The sequence below is a fragment of the Staurois parvus genome, unplaced genomic scaffold, assembly GCF_062004578.1.
Source record: "Staurois parvus isolate SC_StPar_1 unplaced genomic scaffold, SC_StPar_1.0 ptg000525l, whole genome shotgun sequence".
NCBI lineage: Eukaryota > Metazoa > Chordata > Amphibia > Anura > Ranidae > Staurois > Staurois parvus.
Window position 1 is genome coordinate 10,367,895 of NW_028318321.1, and position 26,807 is coordinate 10,394,701.

A 26,807-nucleotide genomic window follows, 5' to 3' on the forward strand; every position below is an offset into this window, starting at 1 on the left:
GGAATCAGATTATCACTTCAGTGGACTTCATATTTACCACCATAGTCACATGACTATAGTTAATTGATTATTGAATATTGTTTTCACTATTTATATGTCATATTTGGACGATTCACAATATTTTCACCTCTATGCCTGTTGGTGCTTGCACATATTTCACTTGTATTATTTTAGCACTGCATCCTTTTATCAGATTAGTTCATTTATGTATTGAATCAAAATGATTAAACGTTTATTAAATACTAGTGTCTGAATATGTCTTCGACTAGAAGAGGGGAGGGTCAGCATTTCAAGTCAATCAGGGTTCATAACCGCAGTAAAAACAGTTAAGTACTCTCTGTGATACTTTTAATTCCACAAAAACTTTACTGAGTGTTAAGCAAATACAAGAAAATGTGGTATTTCTAGCAGTTTAAATGAAAGAAATGAACAAGGATTCAGGTAGGAAACCTAAATAAATCGATGTTAGTGACTCGTATCCATAGAAAGAGCAAGAGACAGGCCATGAAACCATATTCAAGTAAGAATGGTAAGTATTAATCGAACAATACTAATACTGTAATATCATATTGTCAGTTTACATGGTTCTGGTCGATGTGTTGAGAACCGAGCTCCTGGTGCTAAGTGATGTATTGGGTTTTCTGGGATAATTTGTTGATTTTGTTGATTGGGAGGGGTCATGTCAAAGATTGACTGAGAGAAGGATTGTAGAAGAGGGGACAACATTACGAACGATGGACCCGTGAGCAAGAAAATCTGTTGGGAAAGTGTGAAGCTCAAGCAAGTGGTATGCAACAATGTCAGGGAGGAAAAAGAAGAAAGACGGTAAGGGAGAAGGCTATGTAAGGGAAAAGATGGAGAGAAGCAAGTAAAAAAGAACAAAAAGGGGGGTGGGGGAATGACTGGCTGTGGGAAAAGGGTTAGAGGTAATGGCATGGAGCCAAGGAGGAGGGGGGCTATCGGAAGGATAGAGGGACAGGGGAGGGTGTGTGGGAAAGGGTGCAAATTGTCAATACCCTCCAGCCAACCTCCTAACTCCAAAGCAGGGTGGAGTGTCTGTTAGAAGCTAGAGTCCCTTGGATGAGCAGGAGGGGACAGGAGGATGGCTACTCCATGACTCATGTGGTTAAGGCAGTGTTTCTCAACTCCAGTCCTCATGGACCCCCAACAGGTCATGTTTTCAGGATTTCCCTCAGATGAAACAGCTGTGGTAATTACTAAGGCAGTGAAACTGATCAAATCACCTGTGCAAAATAATGGAAATCCTGAAAACATGACCTGTTGGGGGTCCATGAGGACTGGAATTGAGAAACACTGGGTTAAGGGGAGTTTTCCATTAGCCGTGAGTCTTCTGTCATGTGGAAGTGAAGCCAGCAGACCAAATTTTTTTTGGGGGAGGGGGGGTTGGGGAGTATCATGTGCTATACAAATCAGTTCTTCATATTCTGCTATTTTGTGTAGTTGAGTGAGCCCAATAGATCAGGATACAAAGCTTAGTGGCTCATTTCTAGAAAGAGGAGAGTGGTACATAAGGAACTGTGGTAGGGAAAAATCCAGAGTGTGGGTAGTGATCCGAGATATGACATGGTGAACTTTGGCTCAAAGAAGCAGGCAGGACCACCAAACATGTAGGAGCGTACCAGGTTCTAAGTCACATCTCCAGCAAACGTTAGGAGGCGTATAAGCAAATTTATGAATCTGCACAAAGGTTTTATACCACCTCGATTTTATTTTGTAACCATTTTCCTGAATTTTCACATTAACAGAGCCTTTGAGAATGGTGGTGTGGATATGATCCCATTCCTCAGCAGACAAGTTCAGGGCTAAATACCTCTACCAGGGCGTGCAGGCCTTCCCAACATTAGATGGATCAGCGATTAGGGTGCTGTTGTGGTGCTTTTCTGGAGCAGATGAAATCAATCGTGGTGATATCTCGGGACAATAAAGAGATATGGTCTGGACTACAAAGAAAATGTTGTAATTGAATATAGGTCCAAAAAGGGAATGATATCCTTGCATTTGGGAGGTTAGGGAGTCATAACTCAACTTGTGTATAGGGCCAAATTCCAAAGAAACCAGCAAGGCATCCAGTGGAGAAACGCTGGGTTGAACTGGAGCAGAATTTAGGGGCCTGGAGAAGAAGAAAGTAAGAACTTCTTGCAGGCCTCTTGGAAACAGTGAATGGTGGGGCCTATAAGGGGGTGCTCTAGCAGGAGAGAGGGGATATGTTGGGGGGGGGGGAGCCAGGGCACTGACCCAAGTAGAGAATTGGCAAAGGAGTATTCCAGCCTGACCAAGCCTTTCACCTGGTTGTGTACATTCCAATTGACTATTCTAGGAAGATGGCATGCCCAAAAATATTTACAGAGGTTGGGAAGCCCTATCCCTCCCATCCGCTTAGATAAACCCAGTTGGCTGAAACTGATCTTGAGGCACCAGTTAAACCATAAGAAATTAGGACAGAGTTTTTTTGCATGTGGAGATAAAGGCTGGGAACTGCCTGCAAGAGGTAGATAGATTTACAATGTGTAACTGTTTCCATAGGCAGGGTAACATTTAGCATGTACGATTTTGTGTAGTTGATTTTCACATTAGACAGGGTTTGAAAAAGAGCCAAGTTTTCTAGTAGACTTGGGATTGTAACATGAAGTGCAGTGATGAAAGACTATGTCATCTTCGAATGCAGCAAATTTATGAGTATGACCAGAAACTGATAAGCTCTTAATGTCTGTATTGGCCCTGAGGAGAAGGAGAAGTGGTTCAAGACTCAGCATAAAAAATATTGGCGAAAAGGGGGGCATCCCTGTTGGGTTCCATTTTGGATAGGGAAGGCATTAGACATGTGGCCGTTTACCCATACTTTCGCAGTTGGATTAGAATATACCAGTGGGGATCGAAAGTTTGGGCACCCCAGCTAAAAATTTGTATTAATGTGCATAAAGGAGCCAAGGAAAGATGGAAAAATCTCCAAAAGGCATCAAATTACAGATTAGACATTCTTATAATATGTCAACAAAAGTTAGATTTTATTTCCATCATTTACACTTTCAAAATAACAGAAAACAAAAAAATGGCGTCTGCAAAAGTTTGGGCACCCTGCAGAATTTATAGTATGCACTTCCCCCTTTGCCAAGCTGAGACCTGCCAGTGTCATGGATTGTTCTCAATCATCGTCTGGGAAGACCAGGTTATGTCAATCTTAAAGGTTTTAAATGCCCAGACTCATCTGACCTTGCCCCAACAATCAGCACCATGGGTTCTTCTAAGCAGTTGTCTAGAAAACTGAAACTGAAAATAGTTGACGCTCACAAAGCTGGAGAAGGCTATAAGAAGATAGCAAAGCATTTTCAGATGTCAATATCCTCTGTTCGGAATGTAATTAAGAAATGGCAGTCATCAGGAACAGTGGAAGTTAAAGCAAGATCTGGAAGACCAAGAAAAATATCAGACAGAACATCTCGCAGGATTGTGAGAAAAACAATTAAAAACCCACGTTTGACTGCACGATCCCTCCAGAAAGATCTGGCAGACACTGGAGTTGTGGTACACTATTCCACTATAAAGAGATACTTGTACAAATATGGTCTTCATGGAAGAGTCATCAGAGGAAAACCTCTTCTACGTCCTCACCACAAAAATCATCGTTTGAACTTTGCAAATGAACATATAGAACATATAGCCTGATGCATTTTGGAAACAAGTTCTGTGGACCGATGAGGTTAAAATTGACCTTTTTGGCCGGAATGAGCAAAGGTACGTTTGGAGAAGAAGGGGCACAGAATTTAATGAAAAGAACCTCTGTCCAACTGTTAAGCATGGGGTTGGATCAATCATGCTTTGGGGTTGTGTTGCAGCCAGTGGCACAGGGAACATCTCACGAGTAGAAGGAAAAATGGATTCAATAAAATTTCAGCAAATTTTGGATGGTAAGTTGATGCCATCTGTGAAAAAGCTGAAGTTAAAGAGAGGATGGCTTCTACAAATGGATAATGATCCTAAACACACCTCGAAATCCACGGGGGATTACATCAAGAGGCGTAAACTGAAGGTTTTGCCATGGCCTTCACAATCTCCTGACCTCAACAAAATTGAAAATCTATGGATAGACCTTAAAAGAGCAGTGCGTGACAGACAGCCCAGAAATCTCAAAGAACTGGAAGACTTTTGTAAGGAAGAATGGGCAAAGATACCTCAAACAAGAATTGAAAGACTCTTGGCTGGCTACAAAAAGCGTTTACAAGCTGTGATACTTGCCAAAGGGGGCAGTACAAGATATTAACTCTGCAGGGTGCCCAAACTTTTGCAGACGCCATTTTTTTGTTTTCTGTTATTTTGAAAGTGTAAATGATGGAAATAAAATCTAACTTTTGTTGACATATTATAAGAATGTCTAATCTGTACTTTGATGCCTTTTGGAGATTTTTCCATCTTTCCTTGGCTTCTTTATGCACATTAATACAAATTTTTAGCTGGGGTGCCCAAACTTTCGATCTCCACTGTAGCAACATGATGCATTTGAACATGTGGTCCCTGAGCCCAATACCTAGCATGACTGCTGTCAGTGCCTTGAAAAAGTATTCATACCCCTTGAAATTTTCCACATTTTGTCATGTTACAACCAAAAATGTAAATGTATTTTATTGGGATTTTATGTGATAGACCAACACAAAGTGGCACATTACTGAGAAGTGGAAGGAAAATGATAAATGGTTTTCAAAATTTTTTTACAAATAAATATCTTAAGATGCATTTGTATTCAGACCCCGAGTCAATACTTTGTAGGACCAACTTTCGCTGCAATTACAGCTACAAGTCTTTTTGGGTATGTCTCAACCAGCTTTACACATCTAGAGAGTAAAATTTTTGCCCATTCTACTTTGCAAAATAGCTCAAGCTCTGTCAGATTGAATGGAGAATGTCTGTGAACAGCAATTTTCAAGTCTTGCCACAGATTCTCAATTGGATTTAGGTCTGGACTTTGACTGAGCCATTCTAACACATGAATATGCTTTGATCTAAACCATTCCATTGTACCTCTGGCTGTATGTTTAGGGTTGTTGTCCTGCTGGAAGGTGAACCTCCGCCCCAGTCTCAAGTCTTTTACAGACTTTTACGGGTTTTTTTTGTAACATTGCCCTGTATTTGGCTCCATCCATCTTCCCATCAACTCTGACCAGATTCCCTGTTCCTGCTGAAGAAAAGCATCCCCACAACATGATGCTGCCACCATCATGTTTCACGGTGGTGATTGTGTGTTCAGGGTGATGTGCAAAGTTAGTTTTCTGCCACACGTAGTGTTTTGCTTTTAGGCCAAAAAGTTCAATTTTGGACTCATCTGGCCAGAGCACCTTCTTCCACATGTTTGTTATGTCCCGCACATGGCTTCTCACAAACTGCAAATGGGACTTCTTATGACTTTCTTTCAACAATGGCTTTCTTTTTGCCACTTTTACATAAAGGCCAGATTTGTGGAGTGCACGACTAATAATTGTCCTGTGGACAGATTCTCCCACCTGAGCTGTGGGTCTTTGCAGCTCCTCCAGAGTTACCATGGGCCTCTTGGCTTGTTCTCTGATTAATGCTCTCGTTGCTCGGACTGTTAATTTAGGTGGATGGCCATATCTTGGTAGGTTTGCACTGCCAGACTCTTTCCGCTTTCGGATGATGGATTGAACAGTGCTCCGTGAGATGTTCAAAGATTGGGATATTTTTTTATAACCTAACCCTGCTTTACACTTCTCCAAAATGTTATCCCTGACCTGTTTGGTGTGTTCCTTGGCCTTCATGATGCTGTTTGTTCACTAATGTTCTCTAACAAACCTCTGAGGACTTCACAGAACAGCTGTATTTATACTGAGATTAAATTACACACAGGTGGACTCTATTTACTAATTAGGAGACTTCTGAAGGCAATTTTTCCTCTAGATTTTAGTTAGGGGTATCAGAGTAAAGGGGGCTGAATACAAATGCACGCCACACTTTTCAGATATTTAGTTGCAAAAAGTTTTAAAAACCATTTATCAGTTTATTTCCACTTCACAATTATGTGCCACTTTGTGTTGGTCTATCATATAAAATTCAACAAAAAATACATTTATGTTTTTGGTTGTAACATGACAAAATGTGGAAAATTTCAAGGGGTATGAATACATTTTCAAGGCACTGTAGTCACAGGCCACTCTGTCAAATGGCTTCTCCACATCCAAAAGACAGAAAGAACCTTTGATGGTTTGAGGTGGTCAGCCAATATTGTAAATTCAAAGCTCTGATGGTATTATCCTTGGATTCCCTGCCTGCTATAAAGCCTACTTGGTCTTGGCGATGATAGAAGTGAGTAACGGGATCAGTTGGTTAGCCAGATTTTTGGCATAAAGTTTGACATCCATGTTTAAGAGTGATATGGGTTGATAGTTGGCCATGGAAGCTGGGTCTTTGCCCTCTTTTGGAATGACTGTAATATGTGCTAAACAGGATTCTGTGTGTTGATGGTTCAGCACATGAAAGGGACTGGAAGGCATGCAAATAAGGAGAAGCCAGGATGTCAGTAAAGTTTTTCCCAGGTTTATGTTATGTGATTGCCCCCTCGAATTCGTCCAAGGAGATTGGGCAGTCAAGTTTTTTACCCTCCTCAATCGGGATGGGTTTAAGTCCAGATTGCTGTATGAAGGGAGTTCTGGGTTTGCAAAGGTATGGTCAAGAGAAGGTAAGTTGTACGGACTTGTGTAAAATTGTTCAAACTGAGTCACGATATCCGCAAGGTTTGCTGAAAGGTTTCCTTGGCTTGTGCTTTTTTATGGGCCATTTCAGAAGTCTTGACGCGATCAGTCAAACTTGAGATGGTTGCCTGTTTCATTTCCTAGAAACAGCCTGAGCCATTTGTTCCCCTCTTATAACGCATTTGTGAGCTTTCCACTTTATCAGTGGGTTGACGCCAGGGGTGCCATTCTCCTGGAGATATTCACGAATACACGTACAAATCGCAGCTTCTCTGCATTTATCCATTAGAAGTGACGAGTCTAAACGCCAGATCTTTGTTTGAGAGAATTTGTCTGAAAAGGCTAAGGTGAGTGAGATTGGATGATGGTCAGAAAAAAACATGGGTTCAATAGTGGCATTTAAAAAGAGAAGTGGAGTGTGGATGTGTGGGCGGCCAGCATGCATGGTCTGGTGCTAGCTCCGCACACCCCCGGCACTGAATAATCCAGTACCTGGGCACCGAGCCCCATGAACACCGGGATCTTCTCCAGTCCGGGACCAGACCCCTGGAGCTTTACAATTATGCCAGGACGGACAGCAGGGAGGAGCAGTGACGGCTCCCAGCACCCAATCCCTGTGGTGAGCAGGAGAGCTAAGATGGCGCCCGGCTCGGCTCCTGCGGCCTCCACTGCATCTATGAAGTCAGCACCTCTCCCTCAGCGGGCAAAACTTGGCCCTACTACAGCTACTGGCCGGGATCGGGCAATGGTGGCCTCTTCTACTGGGGTGAGTGACCCTCAACGCCCCCCCCAATCGCCTCCTAGCCCTATTAAACCTGAGTTTCAGGCTTTGGCCTGCTCACTAGGCCAAGACTCCCTTGTGTCTTCTCCCTTAGGTAATGAGATGGCAGCTATCTTTTTTAGTCAGAGCAGCGGCTTGGAACCTGACCCTGATAGCCCTGATCACTCACCAGCACTCCCTCCGGCTCCACCACAATACTCAAGAGATGCGACCCCAATTGCCCGTTTTGCTGATTTACTGCAACGCGAATTGGATAGAGCTACTACTAGATTGGCGGCTGACCTAAAGCAAGATTTTCAGGAATTAGGCCAACTCCTGGACAGTATTGAATCTATAGTTGATGCGACAGTCCACAATGTATCCCAAAATTCCAATATGATTACCGTCTTACAGGATCGGTTGGAGGAAGCTTACTCTAAAATTGATGATCTGTAGAACGCTAGACGCTATAATTTCTGTATCCGAGGGCTTCCTGAATCAAAGAGCTCACTAGCTGCCCCCAATCGCTCACGCGATCTGCGATGCCTGAAATTGATGATCTTCATACAGAAATTGATCGTATACATAGAGCATTAATCCCCTTTAGACGAGGGGGGGGGGGCCTCCTAGGGATGTTATTGTTAAATCACATTTTTTCCGGGCCAAGGAAGCGGTCATGAAATATAGTAGAGAAACTTTGGAGTTGGTACTTGCGGGACATAAAATACAAGTATTTGTGGACCCACTTAGTGCCGAGGGATATCTGTTATTGGTGGGCCTACCCTTTTCACCTACAATTTACCTATAATGGAAAACTTTATGGGTTCTCTACATTTCATGAAGGTGAAGGACTTCTTCAACTAGGCATTGTTTCCCATAGTCCTTCATCTCATTCTCCATCAGGAACTGCCTCTCGTCCTCTGCCACTTTCACCACTGTGGTCTCCTTCAACTTCCAGGAAGACAAAATCGCCTAAAAAAACTTCTTGAGGTTTAAGTTTTGATTTGTAATGTGGTCTACTAGCATGTGGTGGCTTCTCAGTGGTTCCCTTGGGAACATTAGTCGCCACTGTTAGGTTATTTTGGGAGGAGTGGGGGAGGGGAGAAGAGTAGGTGGGAGGAGGGGGAGGGTACGGTAATACAATTTTTTTTTTTTAACCATTTGTGATGTTGCGATATGTCCGTCTGCTGACTATGGTGTTTGTGGGATTCGGTTACTTTAATACTGCACTATGTTGGTATTGTTTTTTTTTGTTATTTTTGGTGCCTCCTAGATTTGGAAGACTCTCCCCTGAGTTGTTTCTCTGCGTAGATCCATTCCTTTACAGGGCTTTAGTCTTGACATTTCTGGTTTACTGTTTGGTTTGATTATATTACTATGTGTAATACCAACTGTTACTGGACACGAGGATTTGTGTATTCCGAGTGTCTCCTTTCACTTCTTTTTTTTCGGACTATTTCTTTTTTTTCTTGAGGGTCAGCCGTCCTTATTCCTGGTTACTCTGGATAGTTCCTGTGCTCAGGGAGTGGATAGCTCTCATCACATATAGTGCATCAGTTGTTGACCATGTCTCCCCAACGGTTTAACAGCGGGGCCATCCGATTACTGTCTCATAATGTTCAGGGGTTTGATTCTCCTTCTAAGCATATTAAGACCTTTAATTCGCACCGCTCTTTTGGGGCTGATTTTGTAGCCCTTCAGGAGACACATTTTCCCCCTTCATTTACCTCACAATATGTCCACAAAGACTATTCCCTTTGTTATTTTGCTAATGCCACAGAGAAGAAATGAGGGGTAGCCCTTTGCTTATCCCGCCATTTGTCAGGACCTTAAAAGAAGGGGGTACGCCCCAAAAGCTTGTCCCGAAAATGTGAATATTAGTGCAAATAAAAAGTATCACAAACCGTACTCAATCGTTTTTGTTGCAGGCGCACCTGTGAGGAGGGGTGGGCAAACATGGCCGACTACATGCTGCTAAACAGCTCATGTTTCCAACCCACATGGCTTCTTTCGGCTACACTGGCAGAAAGGGGCAGAGTCACTTGCCCTGCACATGGAGCAGCTCTCCTGCACATGCTCAAATATGCCCGTTCAGGTGAAATCAACCTTTGGGTGGCTCCCGACTTAGAGATGAGCTGTGCACTGTATGCAATTAACACGTATAAGGAGTCCTAGTAAAACACGTTGTCCCATACCACTGCACACCTTGACTGCCACTGATACATTTAGGAGGGACAACGCTAAGCCTTTGCCCACTCCACCCATCCAGCGTACCTCTGCCACCTCACTCCCAGTGACAGAAGGTCCCAGATCTGATCGAATTGCACTTGTGAAAGCACCCTTAGACTCTGTTCACATATCAGCATTTTGAATCGCGGGTGGACAGACACACTGTGATCACAAAAACAAAACTTGGCGATGCAAGACATCCAAAAGAAGTTCTGCATTTTCACGTGAACATGCCGATGAGTAACTTCACATTTTAACAGCGTGTTTTGAAATCATGGGCAGAATCGTGGCAATTCTACCCGCAATTCAAAACGCAGATATGTGAATGGAGTCTTAGTACTGGTTCACACTAATGCGACGCTGGAAGCTCAATGAATCCTGTGCGTTTCCCACACGGGTGTCAATGTTACATTAAAAACACCTGAAAAAATGTGTGAATCACATGAGGTGTCCTGCACCGCACAAGTGTCAACCTAGACTTAAAGAGGAGTTCCAGCCGTTTTTGTGTTTAACCTCTTGCCGTCCGCCTGCTGTTTATAAACGGCAGGGCGGTGGCAGTCCAAGGTCGGGTTGCCGTTCCTAAACGGCACCCGCCTTTTCTAGCTGTGCGCGCTCCCTAGGAGCGCGCACCACCGCGATCCGGTGTCCGCTGTGTCCTCCGGACACAGTGAAACACCGATCGTCGGACGGGACCTCTGTACGAGGTCCCGGTCATGTGATCACTGATTGGCGAATCAGTGATCACATGCAAAGTAGTAAACAAGATGTCACTTGTGACATCATTGCTTACTACGTGTGAAATCTGTGAATGATCACAGAGGTCACATGGTACAAGGCTATTCACAACAGCCTTGTACCATGTGACAAGCTGTGACCAATCACAGCTCACTCAGTATTTCTCAATGACTGCAAGAATGCAGACAGAGAGAAAGAGAAATGATTGCTTTTACATCCTATATGGGTGTAAAAGCAATCAGTGTAAAAAAAAAAAAAAAAATCTTCATCACCCTCCACAAGTAGTACAGTGTCACCATGGTGACACTGTACTGCTAGGGTGACAGTATGTAAAAATAAAAAATAAAAAATAATATAAAAAAAAATAAAATAAAAATGTAAAAAAAAATGTTTAAAAATTATAATGTTTGGTTATAAACTAATTTTGATTTTTTTTTTTTTTACTAAAAAAATAACAGAATAAATTTTGGCCAAGATTTAGGATGAAATATTATTTATTTGCAAAATTTTATTAAAAAAAACACTTTTTTTCAAAATTTTTGGACTTTTTCATTTACATAGTAAAAAAAATAAAAATCCCAGCGGTGAATAAATACCACCAAAATAAAGCTTTATCTGTCTCAAAAAAATGGTAAAAAATTCATATGGGTACAGTATTGCATGACCGCGCAATTGTCATTCAAAGTGTGATAGCGCTGAAAGCTGAAAATTGCCCTGGACAGGAAGGGGGTAAAAGTGTCCGGACAGGAAGTGGTTATTAAAAGTCAGCAGCTACAAAAACTGTAGCTGTTGACTTTTAATAAACACACACTTACCTGTCCCAGAGTCCAGTTCTCACCCGCTCCGTCCCTTCTCCCCTTCTCTCCTCCACGGTGCTGGCATCTCAACTGTGGGCAGCAGGCTGTGACAGCTTGCGGCTTCACAGCATGGTGCCCACTGCACATGCGCGAGTCATGCTGCACCTCCTAATTGGTCTGGCAGTCTCCTGGAGCCTGTGAAAGTTCCCAGGACACTGTGGGAGGGAGGAGGGGGCTGAACCAGGTACCTGCTCACCCCCAAAAGGTGCCAAATTTGGCAATGGAGGGGGGGAGGAGGCAAATAAGTGGAGCTTCTGCTTTTCAGTGGAACTCCACTTTAAAGTGTTCTGTAGTAAACTCTCTGCTCTCTTTTCTCAGCTCTGATTACAAAATACTGAGCACAATTCAGGAACAATATACTGCAGGTGCAGAAACAGACTTGTATGCATAAATATTTAGCCTTGGAATGCTTTCATGGTAACTTACCTTTAGTTATGTGGGTGAGGGCCTCAGATTTGATCTTAGACGTCAGTTTATTAGTAGCTTCTAGATACTTTACTATTTGGACATTTGGTAAAAATGTCACTAAATTATGCTCCCCACTCCCTGTTGAATGAGCAATAGACTTCCCCAGATTAGCAATGGCACTGGTCATCAGATCTCCTAAAAAGAACAAGCTTGATGTAAAAACACAGAATGATCATGCTAATAATAATAATAATAATAATAATACGTTTCACAAAGATTGTAAATTGCACAAACCCGTGTCAAGTGATATTCAGAGTTGATAATTCATTATTTGGAGTACATACAAGAATGAGGCAGGTATTTAGTAATAATTACATAATTATGTGTAGCTCCCTCTAGTGTACATAGTTGTTTAGGGAAGCTAGAGGCTTATAGAAACCTAGGTTAAGAGATAGGGTTACTTCGGGTCACGCTGAAAGGCTCTACAGGTCAGTCCTCTGGTACCTCCCCCTAATCTAGAAATTTCTAGAAGCCAGTAGGTGGAGGTGAGGAGGGTCTGAGCTGCATATTTATGGATGTCTGACCAATCCCAGGCAGAGGGGCCTGGCAGTGTGGCAGACCAGCCCATAAATATTACAGAGCCCTGCCAGCAAGGGAGCTGGGTGGAAGATGGAATGCTGAGAGCCTGCATAGCTTGGAGAGGAACCAGCCCAGCTAGAAGGCCTGAAAGCAGTCCTAGCAACAGCTGCAGGACAAGGACAGTGTGAGTATCTCTACACCCCTAGGGCCTATAAGGGAGAAGTCTGCTGGATGCAAGTTCTTGGAAAGTCTTCAGGGGATAGTGCATAGCTTACCCAATGTCCTTGGATCAGATACCATAGCCAAGTGGGCTGGTATTTTGTGCACTTAGGGGACTATGAGTTCCTGCAAGTTGGGACTTTGCTAAAAATTCACTCAAGGGGACTCAGAGCTTTGTTAAAGACTGTCATAGCTTGAACACAGTCACATTCCTGCCATTTTTGTAATAGTTTAGAGAAGGAAATTGTCCTCAATTGTAATTCTGCAATCAAGTTGGGCATCCTATAAACCCTTTACCCTAACCAAGTTAAATTCCCTAATAAAACTAAAACATATATAAAACAAAGCCACATACTGTTCTTGTGTCTGGATACAAGTGGAAAATGTTGGTTTGCCTGGCAATGCAGGAAGTAAAGGGGGGCCCAATGCCATCGGCTCTCAAGAGACTAGTGCTACGTACATATGTCATGGCTGCCTGTGAATGGGAGCAATGGGATGTGGCAGAAAAGACACAGAGTCCAGTTGTAGATAAATTAGAACCTTTATTGCACAAAATGTCAACTACAAACAACCCCAGAGGGAAAGTCACGCTAAGGGTAACACTCAGTTCAGTTCTTGGCAGAGAGGCAAAGAGGCAGCGAGTTAAGATGCACTGACACCGTCTGTCTGCAGAGTGTGGACCTGGCCAGGCTGGTCCAGTCCCAAAAGGGAGGCTGCAGTACAGGATTGCGAGTCCGTAGCCTGTCCCTACTCTTCAGGAACCTTTCCCTGCCGCTATCACTTTTCCTGACAGGTGGGTGCTCTTTCCTTATCCTTACCACTTCATAAAATGGCAGGAATTTATAAAGACTCAGCTGACCCAAAGATGGCCACCAGAAGTCACCTGCATGCAGTGTATCCAACAGAAACACTGCTTCCAGGAAAACAGAGAAACTGTTTCTCATGAATTCCTCTCCAGGCTGTGATACCGCTCTGGTCGGGCTCCACCTACAATGTAGAAAGCAGACTGCACCTGCCTACATGCCAATAATACATTCAAAAGCATACTAAGATCCCTGTCCTACTATAAGATACCAAACCTAGCAATTTAAAGAGGTTTGAAACCCTCAGTTTATGAAGGTGAACATCCCCCCCAGATTGCACTTAGCCACACTTACCAGATCCAATGCTATCCATTACTGGGAACTATTTGACTTTTCCCAGTAATGGCTTGGTGCAACCTTGGCCCAACAAAACTAGATGGGTTTTAGAGGCTAGGCTACATTGTTCAAGAAGAATACAAAGAACTGCAAGTGTAAAATGACGCATTACATCCCAGCCCAAACAACTGATCAAAACAGATATAAGCAGCACAATTCTATGTTGGTAGTGGAGTGGTTTTCTACTCTGCACTGTTGGTGAAAAGGTTGAGAGGCTCTATGATGTTTCTTTAGAGCAGAAAAAGCCAAAGTTTACAGGGAGTAGAATACAGAAGGGTTTGCTGAAAAAATGCATTAAGGTAAAAAACCTTCAGCCTTTGAACCACATCAAGCTTATGTTCATTTAACAGTAAGTTTAAAGCATTAGGTTCTGTTAAGAACCTTTTAATGCTTTCAGAATTTCTATTTATTATTAAAGGGGACTAACCAAAATCAACCACATCTTTCAAAAACAATGCTATGTAGTACTGGGGAAGCAACTACAAATTATATATAAAAAGAAGCAGAGGACAGCCATTTAGCACCTCACAACAAGCTATGCAAAAGTAAATAATTACTAGAAATGGTTGTAGCTAGGTGCCAGCTATATTATAATGAAACCCAAGGGACACTGACAAGTGGAACTATTAATTAAGCATTTCCCCCCAGTGCCCAGTATTCAGATAATTACATCACTTGCTGGCAGCGAAGAGAGAGCTAATCTCCTGAGACACAGCAGAGGATCTTGGGACCTATAGTCCCGCTGCCACCACACACTGCGTTTCTAAGTGCTGATTGAACTACACATGCCAGAACACTGGCCTAGCAAAGAGAATTGTGGGAGAGCCTATATATTTGACTGCAATCAGCGGGCTCGTTCTCTTGACCTGGTGTGCCTCACAGGATGGGTGGAGGCTGCTGCCCTGTATACAATCACAGCAGACCCCTGAGGCCTAGCCGGTCACGGCAATGCTCCAGATAGTAGCTCTGCCTAGCTATGTTGCAGATTATTAGATTGGGTGAAGCAGCTGTTCATTTTCATTTCAAAACCTCAAAATCCATCTCCAAGTTTTTGCTGCTGTTTCGCTGTGCTGACAACTTGACATCGCAGCGAGACTGCAGAGCCTTTACTGACTGTCTTGTTCCCACGGAGGCTGCCTTCAGACCAAGATTGGTGAGTGGGCAGATGTCAAAATCCTTACATTCTGTCACTTCACTGTTTAGAAGCAGTGTATGCAGACACCATAACTGGGAACATCACTATAATTACCTCAACCAATCACCCACTGGAAACAGATTTATAAGAGTTACCATCACCCACTGGCTCCAACGTGCTAGCGAATACCACCCTACACCTAGAATCTGAACTGGTCTTATTTCACTAATAACTGTTTGAGAATCTGCTTGAGTAAGACTCCATCTTTGCACTGGTATAAAGCAGGAGTGTTTCCCTTAGCGGTCCAGTGGTCCAGAGGGAGATGACCATTTTCTAGGTCTCTCCCCCTTCAGCCAATGTTAAAACCGGACCACACTATTTAAAGTGCAATTACCTACTTATACTCTAACATTTCTAAACTCCTATAGCTAACTAGTTATACATGCAGATTTTTATCCTGATTGTCAGAATATTGTCGTCAAATCTATTTCTGTCGCACCAGAGTGAATTTCTGAGATTATTCTGTTTAACTACCAGCATGAATCATTTATTCAATACAGTGATTTGTTGTGGTAAATCTGAACAGTGTCTGTTTGCTCGGCCACAGGGGTATTGTTGTCCTTAATGAACATGTTTCATCCTAGAGTGTCAGAAGAGCTGAGCTTTCAAGGTCAGGGGAATGACAGGGAACAAGCATCAACTAGGGCCCCCATGTGGCTAGCGCTACATATATAGTATAGTTTTGCTGTGCTAGCTGTGGTGTGCCAATTTCTTATGCCAATGCTTTTTTTTCTCTTTTGCATACAATTTCCATTACATAGGCTAACATTTTCTCGCTAACCTGTTCTGTATTCTTTCCTGTAATTCCCTCTTACTGAAACTTTGGTACAGCAAGACTATTAGGCACTCTCTTCTGACTTAGCTCTGCCTCAATCTTAAAGTGGAACTTTACTCATAACAATTGATAAACAATAATGTTCTTTAGAAAGGAATACACATTCCACATTAATAATTATGCTACCAAAATCAGTGTGTGCTGTAAATTGTCTCCAGCATTGTTCCTGTTTCTTTTTACTGGAGGCTGCAATTTTGTTGAAGCAAAGAGCCATGTGCAGCAGTTAAAGCAGAACTAAACCCTCCTATCCTTTACAGACAAAGAAGCTTGCATCTGTTTGATCTGTCATAGGTCTGCACATATAATCAGTTATAATACCAGTAATTTGATGGTTTGACAGTTTGATAACACAAGCAAATGTGACAGTTAGCATTACTGGCATGCTGGGAATGTAACTGATTTCTGAAACTGGTAAATCGATGGGTTTAGTTCCGCTTTATTCTTTAGACTGTCCGCAGATTAGCATCTACAAATTTGGCACAGTGCCTAAAAATGGAGAGCAACTGAGCATGTGCAGAGCAGGGTGAGACAATGCATTACTACATTTTAAACAGTATAGACTCATGCTTTTACATAGCTATATCACCAAAAGGGCCCAGCCTGAAGTGATCTAGCAAGAATTACTTTTCTAATTAAAGTTCCACTTTAAAGTTCACCTTTGGAATGTGTTACATTTTCTACCCGTTTTTAGGGTGGAACACATGACATGTCCCCATAGATGCAGCCGCACCCGCTGCCCCCCTCCCTCTGACAGATAGTACGGGGAGAAGTTTCCTTGTACTGTCAGATTTGAAAACAACACGGCCGCGCAGGGCTCCGCCTACATGGCCGCATCGCTCATTCACAGAATTCTGTGAATGAGTGCCTAAAAGTCCTGGCATGTCAGCTTGTAGTTTTCAATGAACTACCACAGCGCTGTGGAGCGCCATGGTAGTTCATTCAAGCTTCCTATCAGAATATCTGCTTGGCAGTACATCCCGTACAGCTAGAAAATATTCTGACAGGTCTGCAGGAGAGCTGTATGGCATCAGCGATCTACTGATCGCTGGTGCAATGCTTTACTTTGAACAAAAATAATAAATGCACATTTTTTTTACCTCAAAGGTGAACTTATCCTTTAAATGAATCACCCCCGCACTAGCATTGATCACCACCCTCTTTCCTGACTTGCTTTTATACCAATTATTGGGGATGCGCTCAGGCATGGTTAGATCCTAGTCCATCTCCACCTGAGCTATTCCGCCAGGAAGCTGTCACTGTACAGAAATGGTGGCATTTCCAGCCCAGCAGCCACACGTATACAAGGAGCATATATGTGTGGCTGTGGGAGATGGAATGCCTTGGCTGCTTATGATTGGCTCTGTGCAGTGACAGCTTCCTGGCGGAATAGCTCAGGTGGGTTGAGACTAAGATCCGAAAACACTGGACCTCATCCCTACTGATGAATTGCAGTAAACTTGATCTACTAAGCTAGAATGATCATCACTGGCCAAATCTACAGGTTTTTAAGAAATCATAGTTTAAAATAACATTCGCACAGCTGAATATTAGGATCCTTATGGATCACAATTTATAAAAATTTTGAGTTGAGCCTTTTCCATTGAAATGATTGAAAATGTTTAAGATAATGTGTATAGTGTTTTTGGTTTGGTCTGGCAGGTTTTACTTACCGAATACAGTGACAAGGGCCTCATCTGAGCCTGGAACAATTCTGTCTGGAAGATTTAATACCACCTCTGTGCGGACGCTGTCACCTGTAAAAATGCAGCAAGAACCAAAAACAAAATGTGATTATTAAGTTGTTCCATCTTTTAGCAACTAATCGAACGACAGCTTTTAGCTTAGATGTAGCAGACTCATTTTAAAATAATTTTGACTGGTTAAAGTTGATGATCAGCAACCTCGCTCTTTGCTATATTATTAAAGCCTAACTCAGGCTAAAAAGTGTTTCTTTAGCTTAGGATAGAATGGGGAACAAGAAACATTTCTGTTAGAAACCATTCACAATTGTGTGACATGTCATGTGACTTTGGGGTCCAAAGTCGCATAACAGGCCACACCCCATGTTTCCCAATGAGTACCATTCATATCTATGCGACTTCAAAATAGTTCCTACACTACTTTGGTCTGACTTTCATGCGACTTGAGGGCCATAAACTTCAATGTAAACCCTCCAAAGTTGCATGAAAGTCGCATGAATGATATACATGAGACTTATGTGCAACTTTGTACAGCACAAACATCCATCCTTAGTCAAAGCAAAAGTCACATCAAAGTCGCATCAAGTCGCACAGAAAACTGCACAATTTTGAAGTTGCACAACTGTAAATGGAACCTTAGTTTTTTATTTTTGTTTTAGATCGCTTTGAAAAGGTTTTCCCTGACTTTCTGCTCCTGTGTTGCCCATAAAAGAAATGGTGGTGCAATTGTAAACAGCACAGTAAGACAGGGACAGCAATCATAATATAAGAAGTTCTAACCTTTCTCCGTTAGAAGAGATTCCTATCACTTACTTTGACAGGAAATGGGGTAAAATCTCCCGAATAAAGACAAAGATGAAATAAAACCCTATCCAGAGGTTCAGACTCATCTTCACTCTATCTAAAACAAAAGCTTTGGTGGCAGTTAGGCTTTAAGTCAGTATTAGTTGATTTTAAATAGCAGTTGCTTACCTGATGGACAAAGGAGGAATATATGTGCCTTTTCCTGCAGAAGTCCAGAAGGCTGGAGAAAAAACAGAAAATTACAGGATTACCAGTACTGTCATTTATATCTTCCAAAAAAAAAAACTGTAAGCAAAAGAAGATTCATTATATTTACATTCTTTGGTACATCCCTGTCTACATTATATTTGCATCACATAACCATTTCTCTAATAGCAGATGTTGCTCCGAATCTATAAAAAGGTCACATTTAGAGTTCACAGCTCAGTATCTAGCAGATCATTTGTTTTTTAGTTGAAATGTGATGGATACGTTTATAGATATAGAATAAAACCTCCTCAAAGAAAATTCAATGGCTTATAGTCAATGAAAACCTTTATTATTTAATAATACTATTAATATTATGTGTGCAGTTGAATCAATCAAATAGACGTGTCAGACCTAATGGAAACCCCTTTAGCAGAGAAACATGGAGGTTGTTGCTGTGATGTTCTTCTAAAAAAATGTCAGTGGTCTGCCTGTCTTGGTTATCCACTTACTTCAATACTTTCAGGCATGTTGTTAGCGCACAGAGTGCAGTGGTCAGGAGCAGACCGCCTCGTTCGGGGCCGATCACTTCAAGGTGATCGCTGCACGAGCGATTACATGTGAGCAGCAATGATTAGCTGCAGGAGCTGGCAGTCTCCTGTTGATTTCAATGGGGCTGCCTTCTGCAGTTAATTGCCAGGAACCCCTGCTGGGGTTCTCGCATGTAATTAGTGTAGGGCGCATTCACAGGTGTGAATGTGCTCTTATAAGTGATACTTTATGTTTGCAAGATTAAAATACATTATACAGAAAACACATATTTCCTTTAATGTATACTCGCCCAAAAACAAAAGAACATATTTTTGTTATAAGTAAAATGTATTTAAAGCTGAGCTCCAGCAAACACCTACATTCATTTATGAGACCAGAGCTATCTTCCAAATGATTTTGGCAAGATCAAGTCTTGAGATTTACACAGCTTTACCATATTGTACAGACCTGTCTATCAGCACAGAAGATTTTTCATTACTGCAGTTAAGTAACACTTATGGATCTTGTCCTCCCCCCTGTGATTGGCAACAAAAGGAGATACAGCAGACTTGTAAGCTCATCTCTCCCCTGTCCCTCTGATTTCTTCTCCTATCAGCATGTGCATAGTTCACAGGTGAGCACTGTAGCACAACGGACTGGCTTCCTGTTCTGCGTCTTTCTCTACCAGTCTCATCTCTGCTGTACTGGTGACTGCAATTCAATTTCCGGTACTTATGCTGCATGCATTTAAATTGTTACTAAACCCAGGTCCCTGCATTCGCTATATACAGTCTCCTACAGTACACACAATGGAAATGCAATTGTTTTAGTAAATAAAAACTGCTAAATACCTTTTCTCATAAGCAGTATATAGCAGTCTTGTAACTTCTATCAGTGTCCAGCTGAGCACTGGTTAATCTTGTAGGAAGAGCTTTCTTCTCTGACTGTCCTATGAGGCTGCATAACCCCTTACCCTCTGTTTGAACAGTGCTGATTGGCCCTGTGCTGATCGCAAGCACCCTCCTAAAGAAAAGAAAAACTCTCTAGCCATACACCCTAAACTGAGCATGTGCAGAGTGACTCCTGGAGCTCTGTACTATCAGCAGATGAACTGGGGACAGTAGAAGAAGGGGAGAATCAAAGAAGACAGAATCAAACAGCCTTTTTACACAATGTGGAGGATTAACACCTTAGATTCCATAGTGAGTATAACAAGCATGCTTTACTGCATATACAGACTGATTTTACCATTGTGGGGTTAGTAACACTTTAAGATAAATACACATATTGATGTATTATTGAATATGGATCTGCATTAATTTATGTCTATTATATCTGCCTGGAGTTCAACTTTATTTTAGACTCAAAATATGTCCTGTATTTTTTAAATACATGCAACTAAAGTAACTAAAAGTCTGAATGTCAACAAAGACTCAGAAGGAAATGGAGTGGGACAAGTCAGTATAATGGTCAAAACACGTCAACAGTTTTATATGCCATCAAAACTGAAGCAAAACAAATTTCAACCACTTGCCGACCACAGACAGCCAAATGATGGCTTCACTGAGGCCAGCCAGTTCTGGGAGGGCGTCATATGACGTCCCCCAGAACGCGCACCCGATGATCTCCGTGATTGCTGTTTCCTACAGACACAGCCGATCACATGATGTGGTAAAAGGCCAATCACAGTGGCCTTTTACCAATGACACAGCAGATTACCGGTAAATGCAGTTATCGGCTGCACCTTCCTCAGGCTGTCACAGCGTGTGGAAAGTACTGCCGATAACCGGCAATTGTCAGAGGAGGGATCGGCACCGATCATCAGGGCACTGATGATCAGTGCCATGATGATCGGTGCCCAGCAGTGCCACCCAACAGTGCCGCCCATCTGTGCCCAGCAGTGCCTCCCACAAGTGCCCAGCAGTGCCACCCACAAGTGCTCAGCAGTGCCATCCATCAGTGCCACCCATCAGTGCCGAGCAGTGCCGCCAGTCAGTGCCCAGCAGTGCCGCTAGTCAGTGCCACCCATCAGTGCCGCCTATCAGTGCCTATCATTGTTGCATATCAGTGCCAGCTCATCAGTGCCGCCTATCAGCGCCACCTATCAGTACCCATCAGTGGCCATCAGTGCTGCCTACCAGTGCCCAGCAGTGCTGCCTATCAGTGCAGCCTCATCAACACACATCAGTGAAGGAGAAAAAATACTGGTTTGCAAGATTTTATAATAGAAACAAAGAAAATCAATTATTTTTTTCAAAAGTTTTGCTTTTTTTTGTTTATAGCGCAAAAAATAAAACACCCAGCAGCAAGTAAATACCACCAAAAGAAAGCTCTATTGGTGTGAATAAAATTATAAAAACTTCATATGGGTGCAGTTTTGCAATTGTCACTCAAAGTGCAACAGCGCTGAAAGCTGAAAATTGGCCCGGGCATGAAGGGGTACACGTTCCTGGTAGGCAAGTGGTTAAACAAGCATTATATGGGATTGAAGGGACATGGCTTTAGTTACCTTTACAAATATTGTTTTTTCAATATTATCTTCTTGGTAGTCTTTGTCCAAGTTGGGGGGTTGCTCTGTGCACTTCCCTTCCAGTGAAAGTGAACCACTGCTTACATGGACCTTCAAGTTTCCTTAACAAAGATAAACGAGAAACCGACAGAATTTAAAAACAAATTTGCAATGAGAAGAATTTCTTCTGAAAATGCTAGTGAGTTGAAATCATGGAAACTGTTAGAGCCCAAGTATGGGAAATGTGAAGATTTTCCATTGCAATGGGGTTGTGATTTTACTGCAAGGGTTAAAGCAGTATTAAACCCAAAATGAAACATTTACTGTATTGCAGCTTACCAGTTCTTAAGTTTTCTGGAGTTGGGCTTTAAAGGATAAGTTCATCTTTTGATAAAAAATAATAGATGTACATTTTTTTGCAATTCAAAAAAATGTGCATTTATTATTTTTTGCTGCAGGAGCCTGGAAAGCATTGTCATGCCGATCTCCTGCAGATATGTCAGTATATCTGCTTGCCTATATGGGATGTAAAAGCAAGCAGATATACTGACAGGAAGACTGAATGAACTACCGCGGTGCTCCACAGCGCTGTGGTAGTTCATTGAGAACTTCAAGCCGACAGTTGCTAAGGTTGTCGGGACTTGTAATTTCTCATTCACAGAACACTGTAAATGAGTGACATGCCCCGGTGGGTAGGGCCCCGCACATTCATATTGTTTAAAATTTGACAGCTAGTAGGGAGGAGAAGATCTCCTGATAGGTGTCAAAGCGAGGGATCAACGATGAGACGGCTGATGCTTTCATTACATGTTACATCCTGAATATGAGTGTAACATGTAACATTATTATTATTATACAAAATGTATATAGCGCCAACAGATTGCTCAGCGCTTTAGAATAAAATGGGAGACAATACAGCAACAATACAGTTCATTACAAGAGGGATAGGAGGGCCCTGCTCCTAGGAGCTTACAATGTTATGAAAGGCAAACTTATCCATTAAAGTGGTTTTAACAGCTCAAGGTTTTTACTTTCATGCATTCTGTATCGGCAGTACTTTCCTCAAGCTGTGACAGCGTGAGAAAAGTACTGCCAATAACCATCAAGTATATTTACATGGTGATCAGCTTTAATTGGACACAGATGATCTCATGGTAAAAGGTTGTTGTGATTGGCCTTTTACCATGTCATGTGATCACCGGTTTCCAAAGGACACAACGATCATAGACAGTGCTGGGTGCACGCCGCTGGGGGTGCGTTCTGGGAGGACGTCATATGATGCCGTCGCTTTACACACAATTACCTATTAGTCTGTCCAGGTATAAAAAAAAAATGGAAAAGAACTATGTTCTTTTCCGTTTTTCCAAACATAAACATGATGGATCAGAGGTAGCCTGATGTAAATGGACACAAGGCAGCTTACATCCAGCCACAAAAAAGTGGACACAAACTGAACATGCATGGATGTAAAAAAAACACATCCATCCTGTTCAGCTCTGATTCAGCAGGGGATCTGCTCAAAGATTGCTCTGCTGAACTGAGTGCAGCCTTTCCATGTAAAACGGCTCTTAGGCTTTAAAGTGGAACTTTACTCTGGTTTTAAAAAAATAAAAGTCCAATACTGTAAAATGAAAAGTCATTTCAAATACTGTACTTTCTTACTTTTAAGAAACAGACACCAGTCCATGAAGTCCATTATTTGCCAGGCTTCTAATCTTCGGTGCTGCCATTCTGGATTTCGGAACCAACTATGACTTCCTGATACCTCACAGCCAGCCCCCCACTGTGCATGCGCCAGGCATGGCAACACTGTGAGAATGGCCCTGTAGCCTTTTAGGTGGGTGTTCCAGAAGGCTCCAGGCAAGGGGGTAGGTGGGGATGGTGGGCAGACCAAGTGATCATTATTCCCACCTAGTTGGATATTGAAGACATGGGAACGGGTACCTGTCAAAAAAAGGTACCTGCTCCCTGAAGAAAAGCAAAAAAATTCAAATCTGTTAGAGGCGGCAGGAGGATGAGCAGTACTTTCATTTTTGAGGGAAGGTTCTCTTTAAAAGAAGAAAGGAGCCATGGCTGATTCAGCCCATCCAGCTCCACTATAACTCAAATATCACTTTTGCATGGGCTGAACCTTTAAATGTATGTAACTCTACACCAGTTACTTATTATTCCCTCTTAAAATTCCAGTTTATCCATCCCTCCCCAAGGCACAATTCCAGATCATCACTCCCTCACCATTTTCACAATATCTCATCAAGATGAAACCAAAATTGTTTCTTAGCAGACATGAAGTCACTGGTGACCAACTCACCTAGATTAGAGGCAGTCACATTCCAGGTAAAGCTGGTTGATTCATCTGCACAGATACACTTTGTCTGTTTCTTGCTTTTGAGTATAGAGTGATCCCCCAGATCAGACAGTGAGGCAAACACCTGTACTCCATGAGAGGGGAAAAAAGAAAAAAGAGCAGAAGGATAACTTACAAACTATACCTAGATGTTTATTACCCACCTGAAGACCAACCCTTTTCAAACACTTTTTGTTTACATGAAACAATCAATATTTTAAAGCAGAGGCCCTAGATCAGGGGTCTGCAACCTTTAAGACATAAAGAGCCACTTGGACCCGTTTCCGAGAGGGAAAAAAAGACTGGGACATTTAAAACAAATCCGACACTGCATATATTGCAAAAAGCGCTCTGGTCATGAAGGGGGTTTAAGGGCCCAGTAAGCAAAGGGTTAATCAGGGCCACAGTGTATCATCATAATCACAATCATAGCCTTAGGTCAGTGGTGGGCAACCTTTTTTTTCAACTGAGCCAAATCTCGCCAAAACCACGATTGAAATTTATTTTGAGAGAAACATTTTTAAAACTGAAAATACATCCCCCATATAGTAATTCATCCCCCATATAGTAATTCATCCCCCATAGTAATTCATCCCCCATATAGTAATTAATTCATCCCCCATAGTAATTCATCCCCCATATAGTAATTCATCCCCCATATAGTAATACATCCCCCATATAGTAATACATCCCCCATATAGTAATTCATCCCCCCTATAGTAATTCATCCCCCCTATAGTAATTCATCCCCCCTATAGTAATTCATCCCCCATATAGTAATACATCCCCCATATAGTAATACATCCCCCATATAGTAATACATCCCCCATATAGTAATTCATCCCCCATATAGTAATTCATCCCCCCTATAGTAATTCATTCCCCCTGTGTCAATTCACTTACCTTTGCTCCGCGCGTTCCTCTAGCTGTGTTCCCGCGCCGTTCTGGTCTTCAGGGCGGACTGTGAGAGGAGAGGAGTTCGTCACGCTGCCCCGCCTACATCCTGACAGCCAATGTTTGGAGGAGGGAGGGGAGCGGGCGCCCGGCACATAGAAGAGCTGCATTAAAAGAGCCGCGGCTTGCCGACCCTATTGCCTGTCACCTGGTGGGCAGTGTGCTCCGGAGCCGCAGGAAAGGTGAAAAAGAGCCGCATGCGGCTCCGGAGCCGCGGGTTGCCGACACCCGCCCTAGAGAATAACTTGGTGGGTGCAATTTTTTTATGTCACATGGTTAGTGCGCAGCGATATTTCAAATGCAATGTTTTTGGAAAAAATACACTTTTTGGAATTTTAATGCAAAAAAACAAACAGTGTAAAATTCTTTGATTCCCCCCTAGTAAGCCAGCGAATTGCTGGATGCTATTTAAAGATGCCTTCACCTTGATAGGCCTAAGGGTGGATTCCACTTCATCAGCTGTCCCCTGTTGGGCACTATACTCCATTGTTTTTCTACCTACAGATTCCTATATAAATATGGCTGCTGTTTTTACTTTCAGTTTCTTGTTGAACTCTTCTCTGGCTCTCATTTCCCACCAGGTAATATGAGGCAAAAATGGTCAGTGGAGAACTATGTTACTGTCTTGATGTTTATCCTGCACTTTGGAGCTCCTAGGTTTACATGAAAGCTAAGAGTGTGCCTTTTGTAGTTTTTACAGTTTTCTATTTTTTTTTTTTGTGGACTAGTTATGGCCTAGGACATTACAGATTGGTTACGGGTTTAAGCCGAATACCCAGTTATTGTTGAGTTAGGTATTACAGCAGGGTATTTTTAGTTCTCAGAATTCCAGGCTCTTCCTCATGGGAGTATACTGTATGTCTCTATTGCTTTGGATCTACATTTATTTCCCAGAAGATGGCAGCACAGCTGTCTAGGTGGTCATGATATCTGGCTCTGCCAAATATATTTACAATATGTCATTTAAAATGCTGTCATGGAATGTCAGGGGTCTAAATGACAAGATTTAGAGAGCTACTATGTTTCAGTACCTGACGGTTGTTCATGCTCAGGTAGTACTTCTACAGGAGACTCACCTGGATGGCAGTAATGTCAAGGTCCTACCTTTCCTCAGTGTTTGCGTTGCTCCATGTGCTGGCATCCATCTTAGGTTTCTGCTAAGCATGGTGGGAGCCTTTTATGCTTTCAGGCCTCTGCGGTCCCTAATCCAGATGGGTGTGCTTGATCACATTTAAGCCTGTTGTCTGCATTTGCTCTTTGCATTCGTTTCCTGTGTTATTGTGTTGCAGCAAGCTCTGGTTCTACTTTTGTTGTTCTCCTGGAAACCGACTCGGCTTTGACCTAGACTATTCTCTGCCTTATCCCTTTATCTGACCTCCCGTTGCTGAACCCAGCTCGTGACCTGAGTATTCTTGCCTACCATCTTGTACTGTCCATCCCGCTGTTATCGACCCATCCTGTCCGACTACGCTATCGTTTCCCATTTAGTCCCCACCAGCTATACGCCATTAGCGGCGGCCATTACCGCAGCTGGGGTTACTCGGGGGCCGCGACCTGGTCCCTGGCTGCGTCAAGTCCATCCCCACCATCAGGGGCCCTGGTGAAAGGCAGCCTTGGGCTTAGACTCCGCGCCCTGAGGGACTCTGGTCTGTGGGTGGTGGCTGTCATCAGTCGGTGCGTGACCCTACCATTAGGCCTGTCTGTCCATTCCACCGCTCCTGCCCTGACAAGTAAGGTACTGTCTTTGCAAAGGCCATGGATACAATAGGTGTTCCACATCTCTTATTCCTCTTATGCAAGAGGTGCATCCATCCTCATTTATTAAGTCTATCCATTGCTCTATCCATTGAGTGATCTTTGATCCGGGAGAATGTTATTTGGTATTGGTCTTAGATATATTCCAAACTAAATTGGTTATTGCCTGTGTTTATGTACCCCCTCCATTTCACTCACAATTATTATATGATCTGTTAGTGATTTAGCACCCTTTATGCATCTCCCTTTAGTTATGGCTGGAGACTATAATACTATTTTAGATGGACAG

General features: G+C 42.6%; 1 protein-coding gene across 1 annotated transcript in view; it reads right to left on the reverse strand.

The window, feature by feature from the left end:
- Window positions 1-26,807, reverse strand: part of LOC149451737 (alpha-2-macroglobulin-like protein 1) — a 224,293-nt gene that overhangs the window by 44,493 nt on the left and 152,993 nt on the right. The window contains exons 20-24 of the mRNA XM_089690335.1: window positions 23,774-23,894; window positions 21,463-21,584; window positions 18,405-18,456; window positions 17,403-17,486; window positions 11,724-11,900 (exon numbers count right to left, since the gene is read on the reverse strand). Of these exons, the coding sequence (XP_089546461.1) occupies window positions 11,724-11,900; window positions 17,403-17,486; window positions 18,405-18,456; window positions 21,463-21,584; window positions 23,774-23,894 (556 nt within the window). The remainder of the gene's footprint in view (window positions 1-11,723; window positions 11,901-17,402; window positions 17,487-18,404; window positions 18,457-21,462; window positions 21,585-23,773; window positions 23,895-26,807) is intronic.